Source organism: Neoarius graeffei, chromosome 6, assembly GCF_027579695.1.
Source record: "Neoarius graeffei isolate fNeoGra1 chromosome 6, fNeoGra1.pri, whole genome shotgun sequence".
In the NCBI taxonomy this organism is placed as follows: Eukaryota; Metazoa; Chordata; class Actinopteri; order Siluriformes; family Ariidae; genus Neoarius; species Neoarius graeffei.
In genome coordinates, this window is record NC_083574.1 from 28,637,329 (window position 1) to 28,656,186 (window position 18,858).

Below are 18,858 nucleotides of genomic sequence, written 5' to 3' on the forward strand. Positions count from 1 at the left end.
ATAAAGGATGGGGAGATGTCCTGCAAATGGAAAGAAGTACTGTACCCGAGAGAAATGTGAGTGTGAGTTTGAAACTCTGTGATCTGCCTTTCGCGCTTGTGTGTGTGTGTGTGTGTGTGTGTGTGTATATGTGTGAGCGTGCTTTAAACATAAGTAGATACTACAATGACTTTCACTGTCTACAGGTCACTGCATATTCATTTAACATCAGCATGGAAGAGCTGGCGGATTAAGTCAGTGTCATTGCATGTTTGTGAAAGAGAAAGACTATTTTGGATATGTGCATACTCACACCCAAAACAGGTATGACTGATTAAGTATTACACATTATAGTCTTATAATATCTTATGCTCAGAATAGATGGCTTAGACACAGTTACCTAACTCCTTTTAGGCTAAGGATTAAAATATGGTCAAGACAAATATTCTGTTATTTTATACAGCATAAATACTTCATTATCACTCTCAAGTCACTGTCAGACCTGACTGCTTGAGTTACAAATAGACGTTTTACCAGATGCTTGTCCTGATTACCCAAGTCCAGAGAGAAGGTAGAATTCTCTCCCCAGTCCACTCACTTAATATATATACACACACAAACAGTTTCTCAGCAGCCTCAACATACCTGTCACATTGACCTCTACTAGGCCAGAGCGAGTACCGATGCTGTTGGTGGCATCACATATGTATGTGCCACTGAAGTCTTTTGTGACAGGCCCCCTGAAGAGCAGAGTGTTGTTTCTGATTTCCACATTTTGGGGCAGTGAACCATTTAATCTGTCGGTCAAAAGGAACACAGGCGTTAAATTAAGGTTGTTTAGCAATGCTAGAAAACTATCAACATACAAATCCACCAAAAAAGTGGATCCTTTCCTACAGGATCCAACCTAAGCAGCTTAGGACATCAGGCAGTTGGTTTCATATTAAATATTTACCCAACATTATTAAGACAGTATTGAATTTAATTTGCCAGACCCACTAAACACAACAGAAACTCTTATTTTGCTTTCATATTGCATTTTCTACAGTTTTTTTTTCCAATGCATCTTATAGTCTCAAATCAGTGTGATATTGTGTCTAGTTTTAGTTTATTTTCTTTATGCTTTTAGTTTGTCTCTTCCAGGAGTCTCTCAGGCATGTGAACTTGCCACAATGACAAAGAAATAGCACAAGCAAAAATCTAATTTAGTTTTCTACTCCTACTTTACATGTGACATAATTCACACAGTAATTATCTGTAAATTAGGGCAGCACAGTGGTGTAGTGGTTAGCGCTGTCGCCTCACAGCAAAAAGGTCTGGGTTCGAGCCCCGTGGCCGGCGAGGGCCTTTCTGTGTGGAGTTTGCATGTTCTCCCCGTGTCCGCGTGGGTTTCCTCCGGGTGCTCCGGTTTCCCCCACAGTCCAAAGACATATAGGTTAGGTTAACTGGTAACTCTAAATTGACCATAGGTGTGAATGTGAGTGTGAATGGTTGTCTGTGTCTATGTGTCAGCCCTGTGATGACCTGGCGACTTGTCCAGGGTGTACCCCGCCTTTCGCCCGTAGTCAGCTGGGATAGGCTCCAGCTTGCCTGTGACCCTGTAGAACAGGATAAAGCAGCTAGAGATAATGAGATGAGATTATCTGTAAATTGTGTGTGTGTGTGTGTGTGTGTGTGTGTGTGCGTGCGTGCGTGCGCAATATATCCCCTCGCATGTGCGAATTAGTGTATTATCTGATAACCAACAAACATGTCAAGCTATTTTAATTACTGAATAATGGAGATAAACACCATGTTTAACTTTCTAGTATATACATCATCAATACAAAAACGTATACAATATGTTAGAAAAAGGAATGATGCATCATTTTTCTCCATTTATTCATCAATAAAAGTGTGTCACTATTGAGAGGCTAACAGAATTGCTGTTAAAGCTGCTGAGTACACAAAATGGTCAAAAGGCACATGAACAGATCTCCAGACATGGGCTGGAAACTGGACGTTTAGCTATAATACAGACACAGCCTTATCAATGTATCCGAGTTTATACAACCCCAATTCCAAAAAAGTTGGGACAAAGTACAAATTGTAAATAAAAACGGAATGCAATAATTTACAAATCTCAAAAACTGATATTGTATTCACAATAGAACATAGACAACATATCAAATGTCGAAAGTGAGACATTTTGAAATTTCATGCCAAATATTGGCTCATTTAATAATAATAATAATAATAATAATAATACTTTCGTTTTATATAGCGCCTTTCAAAACACCCAAGGTCGCTTAACAAGGTATCTGTGTAGGTGTGTGTAGGTGTATGTGCTTGTGGAAACTAGCAGCCAAAGGCCTCCAAGAAAAGATGTGTTTTGAGATGTTGCTTCAACACTGCCAGTGAAGGGGCATGCTGAATGGTGTTGGGTAGTTTGTTCCACAGAAATGGAGCAGCTACATGAAATGCTCTGTCACTGGTGGCCTTAAGTCTGGAAGGAGGAATGACCAGCTGGCCCTTGGATGAGGACCGCAGAGATCTTGAGGGAGTATAAGGGTGGAGGAGCTCAGAGAGGTAATGGGGGGCCAGGCCATGAAGGGACTTGAAAGTGAGGAGGAGGACTTTGTAGATGATGCGAGATTTGATGGGGAGCCAGTGAAGCTGTTTGAGAATGGGGGTAATGTGCTGCCAGGGCCTAGTACCTGTAAGGATCCTGGCAGCAGAGTTCTGGACATATTGCAGTCTGTCTATGGCCTTGTTAGGTAGACCAAGCAGAATAGCATTGCAATAGTCTAGACGGGAGGAGATAAAGGCATGAGTGAGAGTCTCTGTAACTGTGTTTGAAAGTAAGGGCCTGAGTCTGGAGATGTTTCGGAGATGGAAGAAAGCAGATTTAATGACTTTTTTGACACGAGACTGGAATGATAGTGATGAATCCAAGATGACACCCAGGTTACGGACTTCATGGGATGAGGTGATGGAGCAGCCATCAATGTCCAGATGGAAATCTCCAACCTTCCTGAGCAGTGGTGCTGATGCCACCACCATGAGCTCAGTTTTATTGCTGTTCAGCTTGAGAAGATTGTTGGTCATCCATGTTTTGATGTCTTGCAGACATAGAATGAGAGGTGTGGGGGGGAGCTGAGCAGAGGGTTTGGTGCTGATGTATAGTTGTATGTCGTCGGCGTAGCAATGGAAGCTGAGACCATGGGAGCGAATAATGCGTCCAAGAGGGAGCATGTATATGGTGAAGAGAAGAGGGCCAAGCACCGAACCTTGCAGAACGCCATGACTGATGGTTGCTGTGGTGGAACAGGAGTCTTTGAGTGTGATGAATTGTTGCCGGTTGGATAGGTATGAGTGAAACCAGAGAAGTGCTGTGCCTGATATTCCAGTGAACTCAGAGAGCAGCTGCAAGAGGATGGAGTGAGAGACTGTGTCAAAAACTGCTGAGAGGTCCAGGAGGATGAGGATGGTGATATAGCCATTATCTACAGCAGTGAGAAGGTCATTGGTGATTTTGACAAGAGCAGTCTCTGTACTGTGGTGCACTCTGAAGCCAGATTGTAAAGGTTCAAAGAGCTAATGGTGGGACATGTGCTGCTGGAGTTGGGCCACCACTGCTCTTTCCAAGATTTTACTAAGGAAAGGAAGGTTGGAGATAGGACGGTAGTTGTTTGGGTTGTCAGGGTCCAGACCAAGCTTTTTCAAAGTGGGGATGACAGCAGCGGTTTTGAAGCTGGTGGGCACAACACCAGACTCCAGAGATGTGTTGATGATAGTCATCATGGTATGGCAGAGGGTAGGAAGACATGATTTGACCAAGATGGTAGGCATGGGGTCCAGCAGACAGGATGATGGCTTGGCTTTAGTCACCAGGTCGAGGACCTGGGCATGGTCCAGTAAAGTGAAGCAGGAGAGGCGGTGCTGCGGTGGACAGGCAGCAGGGATGAAGATGTCCTGCCATAGCTGGAGAGTGCCAGGTGGCTCGTCATCATGTTGTTGAGTTGTGGTTGGAGGTGTGGAAAGTAGCTGCTGGTGGATGGTGTTGACTTTGGATATGAAAAAGTCTTGAAACCTGGAGCACAGGTCAGCAGCGTTGGATGGTTGGGGTGTATAAGGAGGGCGGAGAAGACGGTTGATTGTTGAAAAAAGCATCCTGGGATGATGTTGCTGGTTATTTATGAGAGTGGAGAAGTAGCGAGTTTTGGCAGTGGTGAGGGCCTGCTTGTAGCTCCTGACATGGTCCCTGTAAGCCTCCAGGTGGACAATGAGGCCAGATGTTTTATGCCGTCGCTCAAGCCGACACCCAGTTTGCTTCATGAGGCGAAGCTCAGATGTAAACCAGGGAGCAGGTCGGGAGAAAGAGGCAGATCGGGTGATGGTTGGGGCCACAGCATCCAGGCTGGTGGAGAGCACGGAGTTATAATGTTCCACCAGGGTATCCACTGGGAGGGCAGAGTCAGAGTCAGGGGCTGCAAGATGGGTCACTAGAGTTTGGGATAGCAGAGGCAGAGACACATTCTTGATATTGCGAAAACTGATTGTTCGCATACAGCGTTGTCTGCGGAGGGGTACAGGGATCGAGAACAGAATGGCATAATGGTCTGATATGGCCAAGTCAGTGCATTCCAGATGTAATGGAGGTGAGCCGGTGCTGCATACCAGATCGAGGGTGTGTCCTTTGCTGTGGGTGGGGCCATGCACATGCTGAGTGATGTTGAAACAGTCCAGGAGTGACAGAAAGTCGGCTGCAAAAGAGCAGCTGCTATTGTCCACATGAATGTTGAAGTCACCCAGTAGGATGGTTGATGGGGACAGGGGGCAGACAGCAGCAAGCAGCTCAGTGAGCTCAGGGAGGAAGCTGGCGAAGGCTTTAGGTGGTCGGTATATGAGGACCAATTGCAGCTGTGCAGCACCATTCACAGTAAGATGTAGACATTCAAAGGATGATACACTGACAGGATGTTCTTTGACCACGAAATCAGAATGGTGTATGATGGCAAGTCCACCACCGTGGCCATGGCCGCGGGGCTTGTAAATGTAGGTGTATCTAGGTGGGGTAGCTTGGTTAAAGCTAATAAAATCCTGTTGGCTCTGCCACGTTTCTGTTAGACATAGAAAGTCCATTTTTTTCTCTGAGATTATGTCATGAATAAAAACAGTTTTGTTGTTTATGGACCTGATGTTTTGCAGCATGAACAAGGCTGTCCTGTTAGTGGGTGCAGAGCTGTCAATGCAGGCCAGGCTCCGGAGATTGGCAGGTGGTGGGCATGATTTACGTTCAACACGACTCTGCAGGGACGCAGCGCACCTGACCACTGGGATAGCCGAAGTCATGTTGGTGTTAAAAACAAACTTGTGGCGAACAGCCCTGTGCACATAGGGTGGTCGACGCAGGAGGTGGAGAGATTTAATAACCTCGAGGCAACTTGGAGAAGACAAGAAGACGGTGTTGAGTTTTAGGAGTTCACCTACGGTGTATTTTATCAGCACCATGGCGGCAGAGGAGCACCGGACAATCACAGACACCTTGCCAGCTAGCTTGGTTTGCTAACCAACGCTACACCCAGGGGAACAGCAGCAGAGCAAGATGCGGACTGACAAACAGACAGTCCTGTGGTGTAACGGTGAAGGCCGGCGGATAAGGTCAAAGTATATCCTATGCACCGAAGCGCCAAAAGCGAGGAGGTAGGCAATCCACAGTTTTGTGTGAGAGTTAGGAGGCTGAAGTAGTCCAAGGCTCGCGTCATAAACTGTATTTCCCTACACAGCAGCGAAACAACAGTTTAAATGCAGGCGAGGTGGAACAAAAACAGCTTAAAACAGATGCGGCTTATGATTGTAGAGAGACGAGATCAGAGATCCATAGTTAAAAGCGAGGTGCGAGATGCGAGAAACGGCAACAAACATGCCAGCGTCCTCTCGACACTAGTTTAGTAAGCTAGTTAGTAAGCTAGTTTAGTCATTTGAAATTTCATGACAGAAACACATCTCAAAAAAGTTGGGACGGGGCGATAAGAGGCTGGAAAAGTTAAAGGTACAAAAAAGGAACAGCTGGAGGACCAAAAAATTGCAACTCATTAGGTCAATTGGCAATAGGTCATTAACATGACTGGGTATAAAAAGAGCATCTTGGGGTGGCAGCGGCTCTCAGAAGTAAAGATGGGAAGAGGATCACCAATCCCCCTAATTCTGTGCCGACAGATAGTGGAGCAATATCAGAAAGGAGTTCGACAGTGTAAAATTGCAAAGAGTTTGAACATATCATCTTCTACAGTGCATAATATCATCAAAAGATTCAGAGAATCTGGAAGAATCTCTGTGCGTAAGGATCAAGGCCGGAAAACCATACTGGGTGCCCGTGATCTTCGGGCCCTTAGACGGCACTGCATCACATACAGGCATGCTTCTGTATTGGAAATCACAAAATGGGCTCAGGAATATTTTCGGAGAACATTACCTGTGAACACAATTCACCGTGCCATCCGCCGTTGCCAGCTAAAACTCTATAGTTCAAAGAAAAAGCTGTATCTAAACATGATCCAGAAGCGCAGATGTCTTCTCTGGGCCAAGGCTCATTTAAAATGGACCGTGGCAAAGTGGAAAACTGTTCTGTGGTCAGACGAATCAAAATTTGAAGTTCTTTATGGAAATCAGGGACGCCATGTCATTTGGACTAAAGAGGAGAAGGATGACCCAAGTTGTTATCAGCGCTCAGTTCAGAAGCCTGCATCTCTGATGGTATGGGGTTGCATTAGTGCGTGTGGCATGGGCAGCTTACACATCTGGAAAGACACCATCAATGCTGAAAGGTATGTCCAGGTTCTAGAGCAACATATGCTCCCATCCAGACGATGTCTCTTTCAGGGAAGACCTTGCATTTTCCAACATGACAATGCCAAACCACATACTGCATCAATTACAGCATCATGGCTGCGTAGAAGAAGGGTCCGGGTACTGAACTGACCAGCCTGCAGTCCAGATCTTTCACCCATAGAAAACATTTGGCGCATCATAAAACGGAAGATACGACAAAAAAGACCTAAGACAGTTGAGCAACTAGAATCCTACATTAGACAAGAATGGGTTAACATTCCTATCCTTAAACTTGAGCAACTTGTCTCCTCAGTCCCCAGACGTTTACAGACTGTTGTAAAGACAAAAGGGGATGTTTCACAGTGGTAAACATGGCCTTGTCCCAACTTTTTTGAGATGTGTTGTTGTCATGAAATTTAAAATCACCTAATTTTTCTCTTTAAATGACACATTTTCTCAGTTTAAACATTTGATACGTATGTCATCTATGTTCTATTCTGAATAAAATATGGAATTTTGAAACTTCCACATCATTGCATTCTGTTTTTATTTACAATTTGTACTTTGTCCCAACTTCTTTGGAATTGGGGTTGTAGACCAGTATACTAAAAGTTGTCTCATCTCAGTATCTCTAGCCGCTTTATCCTGTTCTACAGGGTCGCAGGCAAGCTGGAGCCTATCCCAGCTGACTACGGGCGAAAGGCAGGTACACCCTGGACAAGTTGCCAGGTCATCACAGGGCTGACACATAGACACAGACAACCATTCACATTCACGGTCAATTTAGAGTCACTAGTTAACCTAACCTGCACGTCTTCGGACTGTGGGGGAAACCGGAGCACCCGGAGGAAACCCACGCGGACACGGGGAGAACATGCAAACTCCACACAGAAAGGCCCTCGCCGGCCACAGGGCTCGAACCTGGACCTTCTTGCTGTGAGGTGACAGCGCTAACCACTACACCACTATGCCACCCCACTAAAAGTTGTGAAACTGATATTTTTAAAATTCCCAAACATTGACAGCAAGCAGTTACTGTTCTGTTATGAATTGACTTCAATGAAACATAATTTTTTTGGTTTTCATTTGTGTGGTTTTGTGTGATTGATTGTTGAAAGTATGAAGCATTATTAGCTAAACAACAGCTTCACAAAATCACAACAGGAGTATGCTCTAAGCTTTTATTGACCAATCTAACTGACTTTTGGTTTCATAATGGATAGTATTTTTGTGACTGATTTGAATGTGATATCAGATTGCTCTTGGGGGCAGATTTGGCAACCCTTCTACTGATAGAATGTGATCAAAAGTGGTGAAGGGACACATGAGAACACCAGGTGAATAGTTATCCATCACAGCTATGTGATGTGATTGGGGTGACCAAAGCAGATGTTAATATCAAATCTGAATAGGGCCATAGTGTAGTAGCCATGGTTACACTTACTATAGGCATACAGGCATAGCGATTAGATGAGAAACATGGGAGCATGTAAGGTTCCTGGAGAGTTTTTAATGACCCAACAGCATCTCATTCTGTGCAGTTTGTACAAGTCCTTTGGATTAGACATGCTTTGCTTTTATTCCTGTGGCCTGGTGAATACCAGACGGCCCTCTGACGCTCTTTAAAACAAATCATAATAACAATGTCTCCTTCAGGCTTTTTTGAACAAACCCAGAATCCACTGGTCCTCCCAGATGTCCACAGCCTTCCTATTTTAGAGTGCAAGCATTCACTCCAAGCTGTAAAGCTGATGAGAGAACTTTAGGATTTGGACAAACTTATGTACATCTGCAGTGCTCCAGCTGTGTACTTTGTAATCATTAGCTACTTCCAATTAGTAAGCATAATGAAATTTAGGTAGAAGAGTGTATAAATGTGTATAGATACATCTTGTGATGCACTGGGACACATCTTCAGTGATGTTCCTGAGGTCACTGGGTGTTTCGGGTCTTTCAACATCAGACACCCTCACTCAGGCGACCTAGCCGGGGCTGATCAGACCCCGACTTGTGTCCCAGCAGCATTAGCCCATGTTTTGGACCTTTTAATCCAAATCCACCTAGAGGCTCTCTCTGCAGCCTCTATGGTGGACTTGATGGCTCTCCTCTTCCTAACTCCTGTGATGCCAAGGAGGGTGTAGGTCTTGCATAGGGAGCGGGCTGCAAAGCCTCGACATCCCACCTCTATTGGCTCACAGCAGGCTTTCCAGCTTCTCCTCCAGCATTCCTCTACCAGCTCGTGGTATTTGAGCCGCTTGCGCTTATTGGCCTCTTTCATGCGGTCCTCCCAAAGGACTGTTAATTCCAATAGGAGGACTTGCTTTGAAGAGGCAGATGTCAACACCACGTCTGGTCTCAAGGAGTCTGGTCTCAAGGAGGTTGTTGTCACATACTCTGGGAACTTGAGCTGCCTGCCTAAGTCAACCCGCAGTTCCCAGTCTGATGCCGATGAGAGCAGGCTAATTGCTGGTGTTGGCTGTGACTGTGCTCGTGGCTTCTCTCTGGCTTTCACGAACAGTACTGACCTCTGGCCACGGATGTGTTTGTTGTTGGCCACTGCAGTGGAGATGGTCTCGGCCACTGTCTTCAGCACCTGGTCGTGACGCCAGTGGTAGCGGCCTCCTCCGAGGGCTGCTGGGCAGCTGCTGAGGATGTGTTCCAGTGTGCCCCTTCCTGGGCAGAGAGGACATGTTGGAAGGTCACTCTTTCCCCAGGTGTGCAGGTTGGCTGGGCTGGGTAGCACGTTGTACACAGCCTGGACCATGAACTTGATGCGCTGTGACTCTGCCTTCCAGATGTCATTCCAGGTCAGCTTCCTCTCCAGCGCTCCTTCCCACCTTGTTGATGCTCCCTGCTGCTTCATGCTCGCCATCCTGCTGGTCCTCACCTCCTCAACCCCTGCCCGCACCTCCTCCAGGACAAGATGGCGTCTGACCTTTCCCTGGGCTAGGTCACAGCGGGGCTGAGCGATGACCCCCAGCCCTGCTCGTCCAACAGCCACTGAGCCCAATAGAGCCCTGTGTCTTAGTCGGGATTCCACCAGCTCCAGCCCCTCTTGAACTCTGAACTTCCTGCCCGTCCTTACCACAATGCCTGCTGCTGCAACTCTGGAGTCACTGGATTCTTGATAGGCTAGTGCTTCTCTTGTGCAGGAGACTCTGAATTCCTCCTCCAGGCTGCTGAAAGGAAGCTGAAGTTTATTGCTCTTCCCATACAGCGCTGTGCTAGTGAGACTACGTGGCAGGCCCAGCCATCTTCGGAGGTAGGAGCTGATCTTTCTCTCCAGGGTCTCCACAGTGGTCATGGTCACCTCATACACTAACAGCGGCCAGAGGATGTAGGGCAGAATGCCATGTTGGTATAACCATGCCTTGAATCTTCCAGGAAGGCCAGACTTGTCCACTGCAGACAACCATGCTTCAAGCTTCTTGATGGTAGTTTGGACTGCTGCCGTGTCTCTGAGGCTGCTGTTGAAAACCTTGCCCAGGCTTGCGACTGGTTTTTCAGTGATAGATGGTATTACCACACCGTCCACAAAGAAGCGAAACTTGTCCACCACTTTCCCTCTCTTCAGGACCATGGATCTGGATTTTGCTGGTTTAAAGCTCATTCTAGCCCAGCGGATGAGCTTTCCCAGGCCCTGAAGGATCCACTGGCATCCAGGCACTGATGTGGTGGTCACCTTCAGGTCGTCCATCAAGGCTCGGATGGGGGGCTGTCGGATTCCAGACTTGGACAGGGGGCCTCTACACTCCGTCTCAGCTGCCTTCACCAACATACTCATGGCAAGGGCGAACAGGATAACTGAGATTGTACAGCCAGCAATGATTCCTTTCTCAAGGAATCTCAATTTGATGTTACGCTCCCTGAAGTTACTCTGAGCCTGAAGTTCCCATAGTAATTCAGGATGAGGTCCTTAATCTTGTCAGGTATGTGGTGTCAGTCCAGTGTAGTTTCTACCAACTTGTGGGGGATTGACCCATATGCATTGGCTAGGTCCAGCCAAAGCACTGCCAGGTCTCCATTCCCCTCACGTGCTTCCCTGATCAGCTGAGTGACCACTCCAATGTGTTCCAGGCAGCCAGGGACTCCAGGAATGCCGCTCTTCTGTACTGAGGTGTCGATGTACTTGTTCTTTAGGAGGAAGTCTGTCATCCTTCTGGCGAGGATGTTGAAGAAGACCTTTCCCTCCACACTGAGGAGTGAGATGGATCGGAACTGCTCCAGCCTGGTTGAGTTCTCCTCCTTAGGTATCCAGACGCCCTCCGCCTGTCTCCACTGGTCTGCAATGGTCCCCCTCCGCCAAATCACTCGCAGCAACTTCCAGAGGATTCTGAGGAGGTTTGGGCAGTGCTTATACACCTTATAGGGTACTCGACTTGGGCCTGGAGTAGAGCTGGCTCTGGCTGCTGTTACCACCTCCTGGACTTCCTTCCAAGTGGGTTCTGAGGTGTTAAACTCTGTTGTAGGGGCTGGCATGTCCAGGAGGGCTCTCAGTAGAAGAGGAGCTGCACTACCAACTAGGATATGACACTGCAACCTTCATCATTTTGGTCCTGGATAGACGTACACCTTACTTATAACAAGACATACTGTATCATTATTATTATTATTATTATTATTATTATTATTATTAATCTTCCTCATCCATTACCCTTCACCTACCATAACTTCATTAGCAGGATTTGTTTTTAGACCTCCATAAAGCAGCTCTCTGGAAGCATCACAACACAATTGGTATGTGCTGTGCATTAGTACACTGGCTGTCCTCTGCACTCCATCAGCACCATGGTGCTGTCTCTCTCCCTATCAAAATTTCCCTCTCTTTCGTCCTTCTCTTTCTCTACCATTCCTTACTACCAACCCTCTCTCCTTCCTACTTTTTTCTTATTCTTTCTGTCATCTGTCTCTATACTTAAACCCTGCTTATCTCACATCTCTCCCCCTTTCTCTCCCCATCTAATGCAAGCTCTCAACCCTCTCTACTACTCTCCATCACCTCAATTTAACAGAACCCTGCCTTATAGGCCATCTGCTGCGCTAAGTAAACACTGAATCCCAAAATGCATTTCACTATATTAATATTTGCATTATGCAAAAGGCTCTGTGTTAAAGCAGCAACAAGAGGGCATATTTACAAAGCTCATTTGTTACTCAAATCAACAATGATGACATATAAGGCAAAATAGGTGTAACGACAAACAGCAATTCTGTAAAAATCATTCATCAGGACTTTTAGATTTAGTCAACAATACTTTTTTCTCTCTCACACCATCACTGTTTCTTTTTCTAATGTATGAAAAAAAACCAAATGTATCTGCAGAGATGCACAATATGCCAGTCTGATTCTTCTATGTGTGATTGCAGAAATACATTGAGAGAGAGAAAAATGACATAAAAAAACATCCATTTTCTTAGGTAAGAACAAGTAGCATATATTTCTTCAGTATCAAAAAACCCACCTGGCCAAGTGAGAAATTAGATTAACGTAATTTAGACTCACATTTTCCAATGGTAGGAAGTGACCGCTGGATTTGCATCTGCATCGCAAGTGAGTTTCACATCCTGGCGATTCAGGTACCAGTTCCCATCAAAACCTTCAATCTTTACCTCAGGCTCATCTGTAAGAAAAATTTGTGTTCAATTATACTTTAGTCTTTATCTTTAGGCCACTATATAAATTTCAGCAAATTTGTGATACTTATGTCAATTGCTTTGCACAAACATTCAAATTTTCTGTGACTCTTATCCCTTCCATTGAAGCATGTGTTCAGATGATATTGTCAGTATGATATTCAAATTTTCTGTGACTCTTATACCTTCCATTGAAGCATGTGTTCAGATGATATTGTCAGTGGTTTTGATCTGAAATGGATATCAGGTTTTACACAAACTTGTGGAGTCCATGCCAGCTTGAGGGAATAGTGTTAGCAAAAAAGTGACATACCAAATACTAAAAAACTCTGAAATTCAATGAAATATTTTAACCTTCTACTTTTCAGTCAAGTTGATGCTGATAATATAATTTGTAATGAAAACTATTAAATTGAAAAATAATGCAATACAGAAATATTTTCACTAGTGCATTCCTGTCAGCCAGGAACAAGAATTGAGACTATCATTAGCACAGCGCCTCCAAACCTGGACAGTTAAAAACTGGAAAAAGACCAAAGGTGATATTTTTTTTTTAATCTTCAAATGTCCAGTTTGGGTGAGTCTGTGTCCTTGATAGCTTCAGATACCTGTTCTTATCTGACAGCCTAACATGGTCTTGAGTATTTTTGAGTTACTACAGTATATCCTTCAAGGTAGCTTGAACCAATCTGGTCATTTTCCTCTGGCCTCTCATATCAACAAGGTATGGGTTTTTTTTTTTTTCACACAAGTCTATGTAAACTCTAAAGACTATTCTGTGTAAAAATCCCAGGATATCAGCAGTTTCTGAAATATTCAAACCAGTCCATCTGGTACCAACATGAAAATCATAGAGATCACAATTTTTCTGATTCTGATGTTTGATGTGAACACTCACTGAAGTTCTTGAGCTGTATGGGTGCTGATACCACACAAATGGCTGATTAGATAACTGTATCAATGTGCAGGTGTTTCTAATAAAGTGTGTGTGTGTGTGTGTGTGTGTGTGTGTGTGTGTGTGTGTGTGTGTGCGTCTTCAAAGTAGATGAGTGTGTGAGAGTTTCACTCTTGGCATTCTCTCAACCAGCTTCATAATTAAAAATTCATGACCAACAAAAGTACTTCCCGTAGCAGCTATAACACTTTCTTCATACAGTCAGCTTTTCCAGTATACCTTAAACATGCTCTGGACAGGCCATTCCATTGAACTTCTTTGCTCTCTACATATCTCCTGTATAGCTGTGAGGTATGTTTGAAGTCTTTGAAAATCATGACAAAAACAGTTCCCATACTTTGGACAGATATAATGTATATACATTTTATTTGCATTCTAAATTTTTTTTAAAGGAAGCAGTTTGTCTTACATTGAACATTGAGGATGCCACTGTCGCTGAAGTGCTCAGTATTGTAGGTGACAATGCATGTGAGTTTCTGGCGGTGACTCTCACGACTTGGCACAATCACATAGTTGCTGCGTATAGTGACTGTGCCATTGGGGTTGCGTGTCTCCTGGAACATGGCTTGGCCCTTTAGCTTTGTATCCCACTTAATCACACTAGGTGGCTTTCCATTTGCTGACAGACATGTGGCAACTGGCACCTTGTTGTTCTGGGCCCGTGCGATGATGGGTGTTTTGAGGGTCATATACGTCATTGGATGTGCTAGGTTGAAAAAACAACACATATGATTGACAACACATATTGAACACGCTTGATTGTGAAACAGTGTATTTGTATGCACCATAAGTAATTTATACTTTGGAGCAATTATTATATCACCCTTAAAAACTCTATATCAGCTCAATTCCACTGTTACTATAGCTCTGCTTTGATCAAACAAATCCAGTTCCTAACTTTTCAAAGTGTAGTCAAAAGCACATAAAGAAGTCATATATGTATCCAAACACCCAAAGTAATCTCCTCCAAATTCTGGTAATGGCACCAATTAGCAGTTAATTAGCTTGGTACCTAAATAAATAATGTGTAGCTGTGTAAGTGTGTGTGCACTGAAAGCTGATTCTATTTCATCCCTTCTAACTGTAAAAGATAAAGAGAGAGGCCATCTAAATAACCCCTTCTTTGCATGTCCATGCATCCATATTCCAACAAGGTGAGGTAAGGAGCTCACAATTTCATAGGCTCTGTCCTGAAATTAAAGGCAGGTAGTAACGAAATAGCCATGCTCTTAAAACAACACTACTTAAAAAAACTGTTTCCTTTTGACAAGCTTAATGAAAAACACACCAAAATTTAATTTCTAACTACTTTTTCCATCACAGGTCCTATACAAACTTTCCACAAGCTCTAATTAACTCTTTCTTCACCTACATCCTGCTCTTTTTTATTTATCTTTTAATCAAATGGAAGTGGTGTGTGTGTGTGTGTGTGTGTGTGTGTGTGTGTGTGTGTGTGTGTGTGTGTGTGTGTGTGAGGGAGAGAGAAAGAACATTTGTGTTTTGCCCCCATGCACAGTAAGGAGAATGTTTAGAGAGGCAAAAGTTTGGAGTTAGAAAGGTTTATGGTTGGAAATTTGTAGACACTGGTAGCATTTTGGAGTTTCCAAGTCTACAATTCGACACCATTTGCCACTACTAGAAAAGTAGTAAATGCCACGGCACAAATAATTATGACACATGGTTTGGTTTGGGCTTTTTATTTTTGTTTTCTAAGAAATTTACTTCGTTTAAAGGTTAAATTTCTTCCCATAAAATTTCAAGGTGAGATTAAGCTAATTAACTAAATGCATTTTTCATAACCCTTAGACGCAATGGCACATTCTGATTGGCTACTCTACTACAAAGCTATCAGCTCATATACTGCGAGTAGAAAAACAAAACGGAAGAGCGCATAAAGTCAGATATAACACTTTGTTGTCAAGTATTTAAAAGAAACAGAAATAGCTAAAAGAATGTAGTGCCCCCCCAAACATCTCCTGTTCCACACTCCAGCCCAGTCGGAGGCGGTAATGCACCTTTAAGTTGGCTTGCCAACTTCCAAAAAACCCTAAAAAAGAAGAAAATGGCAGACCGTGTTGCTGAACCAACCGAGATGAAATAACTCTACTCAAAAACAAAAACCCAGAAACTACAAAGAAAAGCAACAAAATATGGAATGAAATTATTTCATGATAAGAACATATATTGCTTTATTTTTTAAGAATTATTATTATAGCATTTTTCACAAATTGCTACTGTCAGTTTGCCAGATGGTTACATTCTAAGCAGAAATTATTTTGTCTGATGTTTTGTACAAAGTTTTAATTTACTGAATTTGCAAAAAATAAAAATAAAATCCTGTTTTTCAAAATCCAGTGAACATGGGGAGAATAAAACAGTTATTCCACTCAATCTCATGATACATGGCTTATAGCCAACTCGGCACTCTGCGCTTTGTTGGCTATCAGCTCATATACGACTCAATTTCATGGAATAACTGTTAATTATTCTATCCACATTCACTGGATATGAGTAATTGCACACTCTGATTGGCTACTCTACTACTAGGATATCAGCTCATATACCATGAGTAGAGAAAAACAAAATGGCAGAGCATGTTGCTGAACCAACCGAGGACAAAATAAAAACTCTATTCAAAAACAAAACCCCCCAAAGTATCAAGTATTTACAGTGGGGCAAAAAAGTATTTAGTCAGGTACCAATTGTGCAAGTTCTCCCACTTAAAAACATGAGAGAGGCCTGTAATTTTCATCATAGGTACACTTCAACTATGAGAGACAGAATGGGGGGAAAGAATCCAGGAAATCACATTGTAGGATTTTTAATGAATTAATTGGTAAATTCTTTGGTAAAATAAGTATTTGGTCACCTACAAACAAGCAAGATTTCTGGCTCTCACAGACCTGTAACTTCTTTAAGAGGCTCCTCTGTCCTCCACTCGTTACCTGTATTAATGGCACCTGTTTGAACTCGTTATCAGTATAAAAGACACCTGTCTACAACCTCAAACAGTCACACTCCAAACTCCATTATGGCCAAGACCAAAGAGCTGTCAAAGGACACCAGAAACAAAATTGTAGACCTGCACCAGGCTGGGAAGACTGAATCTGCAATAGGTAAGCAGCTTGGTGTGAAAAAATCAACTGTGGGAGCAATTATTAGAAAATGGAGGACATACAAGACCATTCATAATCTCCCTCGATCTGGGGCTCCACGCAAGATCTCACCCCGTGGGGTCAAAATGATCACAAGAACGGTGAGCAAAAATCCCAGAACCACACAGGGGACCTAGTGAATGACCTGCAGAGAGCTGGGACCAAAGTAACAAAGGCTACCATCACTACACCACGAGGGACTCAAATCCTGCAGTGCCAGACGTGTCCCCCTGCTTAAGCCAGTACATGTCCGGGCCCGTCTGAAGTTTGCTAGAGAGCATTTGGATGATCCAGAAGAGGATTGGGAGAATGTCATACGGTCAGATGAAACCAAAATAGAACTTTTTGGTAAAAACTCAACTTGTCGTGTTTGGAGGAGAAAGAATGCTGAGTTGCATCCAAAGAACACCATACCTACTGTGAAGCATGGGGGTGGAAACATCATGCTTTGGGGCTGTTTTTCTGCAAAGGGACCAGGACGACTGATCCGTGTAAAGGAAAAAATGAATGGGGCCATGTATCGTGAGATTTTGAGTGAAAACCTCCTTCCATCAGCAAGGGCATTGAAGATGAAACATGGCTGGGTCTTTCAGCATGACAATGATCCCAAACACACTGCCCGGGCAACGAAGGAGTGGCTTCGTAAGAAGCATTTCAAGGTCCTGGAGTGGCCTAGCCAGTCTCCAGATCTCAACCCCATAGAAAATCTTTGGAGGGAGTTGAAAGTCCGTGTTGCCCAGCGACAGCCCCAAAACATCACTGCTCTAGAGGAGATCTGCATGGAGGAATGGGCCAAAATACCAGCAACAGTGTGTGAAAACCTTGTGAAGACTTGCAGAAAACGTTTGACCTCTGTCATTGCCAACAAAGGGTATGTAACAAAGTACTGAGATGAACTTTTGTTATTGACCAAATACTTATTTTCCACCATAATTTGCAAATAAATTCTTTAAAAATTAGACAATGTGATTTTCTGGATTTTTTTTTCTCATTTTGTCTCTCATAGTTGAGGTATACCTATGATGAAAATTACAGGCCTCTCTCATCTTTTTAAGTGGGAGAACTTGCACAATTGGTGACTGACTAAATACTTTTTTGCCCCACTATAAAAGAAAGGATAGCTAAAAGGATATAGTTTTTTGTTTTTCCCCCAATATCGCCTGTTTCACACTCCAGCCCAGTCAGTGGCGGTAATGCACCTTTAAGTTGGTTTGCCAACCACCAAAAACCCCTAAAGAGGAAGAAGAAAAAAAAAATACAAAAAAAAGCAACAAAATATGAAATAAAAGTATTTAATGGTAAGAACATATCTTTTTTTTCAAGAATTAGTATTATTGTATTTTTCACAAATTGCTACTCTCATTCCTCCAGTTTGTTTACATTCTAAGGGGAAATTATTTTGTCAGACGTTTTGTATAAAATTTTTACTTATCGAATTTGCAAAAAATAAAAATGCTCTGTTTCTCGAAATCCAGTGAACGTGGATAGAATAAAACAGTTATTCCACTCAATCTCGTCGTACGTGGCTTATAGCCAACTTGGCGCGTATGAGCCTCATCGGCTATCAGCTCATGTACAACTCAATTTTGTGGAATAACTGTTAAATATATTTCAAGATGTCCAGTAATTAATTAAATGCTCATATACATACCAATCAAAAAGTCACCCTACATGCTTGCAATAAGAGCTAGAGTTGACTATGCATTACCATAGACAGTGAGGTTGACCATGTTTTCCCTGTTGCCTGCTGGGAAGGTGGTATACTCGCAGATGTAGGCAGCCTCATCTGAAAGGCGCAGGTTGCTGAAAACAATTGTGGTGTCTTCAAGCGAGGGATTTGCCTGTGGTGTGGCCAGGTGCTTGAAGGTAACACGGTCTTTAAAAGCAGGCAGCACAGAGACACCTAGCGCTGGGTTGGCAGTGGCCACATTCTGCTTAGTGCCATTGAAGGACTTCTGCCAAGTAACCTGTGAGATCTTCACTGGGGTCTTGCTGTTGATGAAGAGGCAGCTTAGCTCCACTGTAGAACCCACAAAGCCAGATACCTCCGTGTCCATCTGCACAGATTGCCCATTCCCCACTATAAACAAAGACAGAGCAACAAAGAAGACAATTATGTAATTAAGTCAAATACAGTCCCTTCCAAAAGTACAAGGAACAGCAAGGCCAGTTCTTTTGTTCTGGGGTCTCTTCTGGTGCGCTAACTACCAGAAGACAACAGTAAGGAAACAACAACTAAGCTGTGGTACACGCCTGGAAAAGCACCACAAAAGAAGAATGAAACAGTTTGGTGGTGTCAGTAGGTCGCCAACTGCCTATACT

General features: G+C 43.6%; 1 protein-coding gene across 3 annotated transcripts in view; it reads right to left on the reverse strand.

Annotated features, from left to right (window-relative positions):
- Positions 1-18,858, reverse strand: part of nectin1b (nectin cell adhesion molecule 1b) — a 648,475-nt gene that overhangs the window by 439,256 nt on the left and 190,361 nt on the right. For all 3 annotated transcript variants that reach the window (XM_060923542.1, XM_060923543.1, XM_060923541.1), the window contains exons 2-5: positions 18,245-18,616; positions 13,791-14,087; positions 12,296-12,413; positions 625-776 (exon numbers count right to left, since the gene is read on the reverse strand). In XM_060923542.1, coding sequence (XP_060779525.1) covers positions 625-776; positions 12,296-12,413; positions 13,791-14,087; positions 18,245-18,616 — 939 coding nt within the window. The remainder of the gene's footprint in view (positions 1-624; positions 777-12,295; positions 12,414-13,790; positions 14,088-18,244; positions 18,617-18,858) is intronic.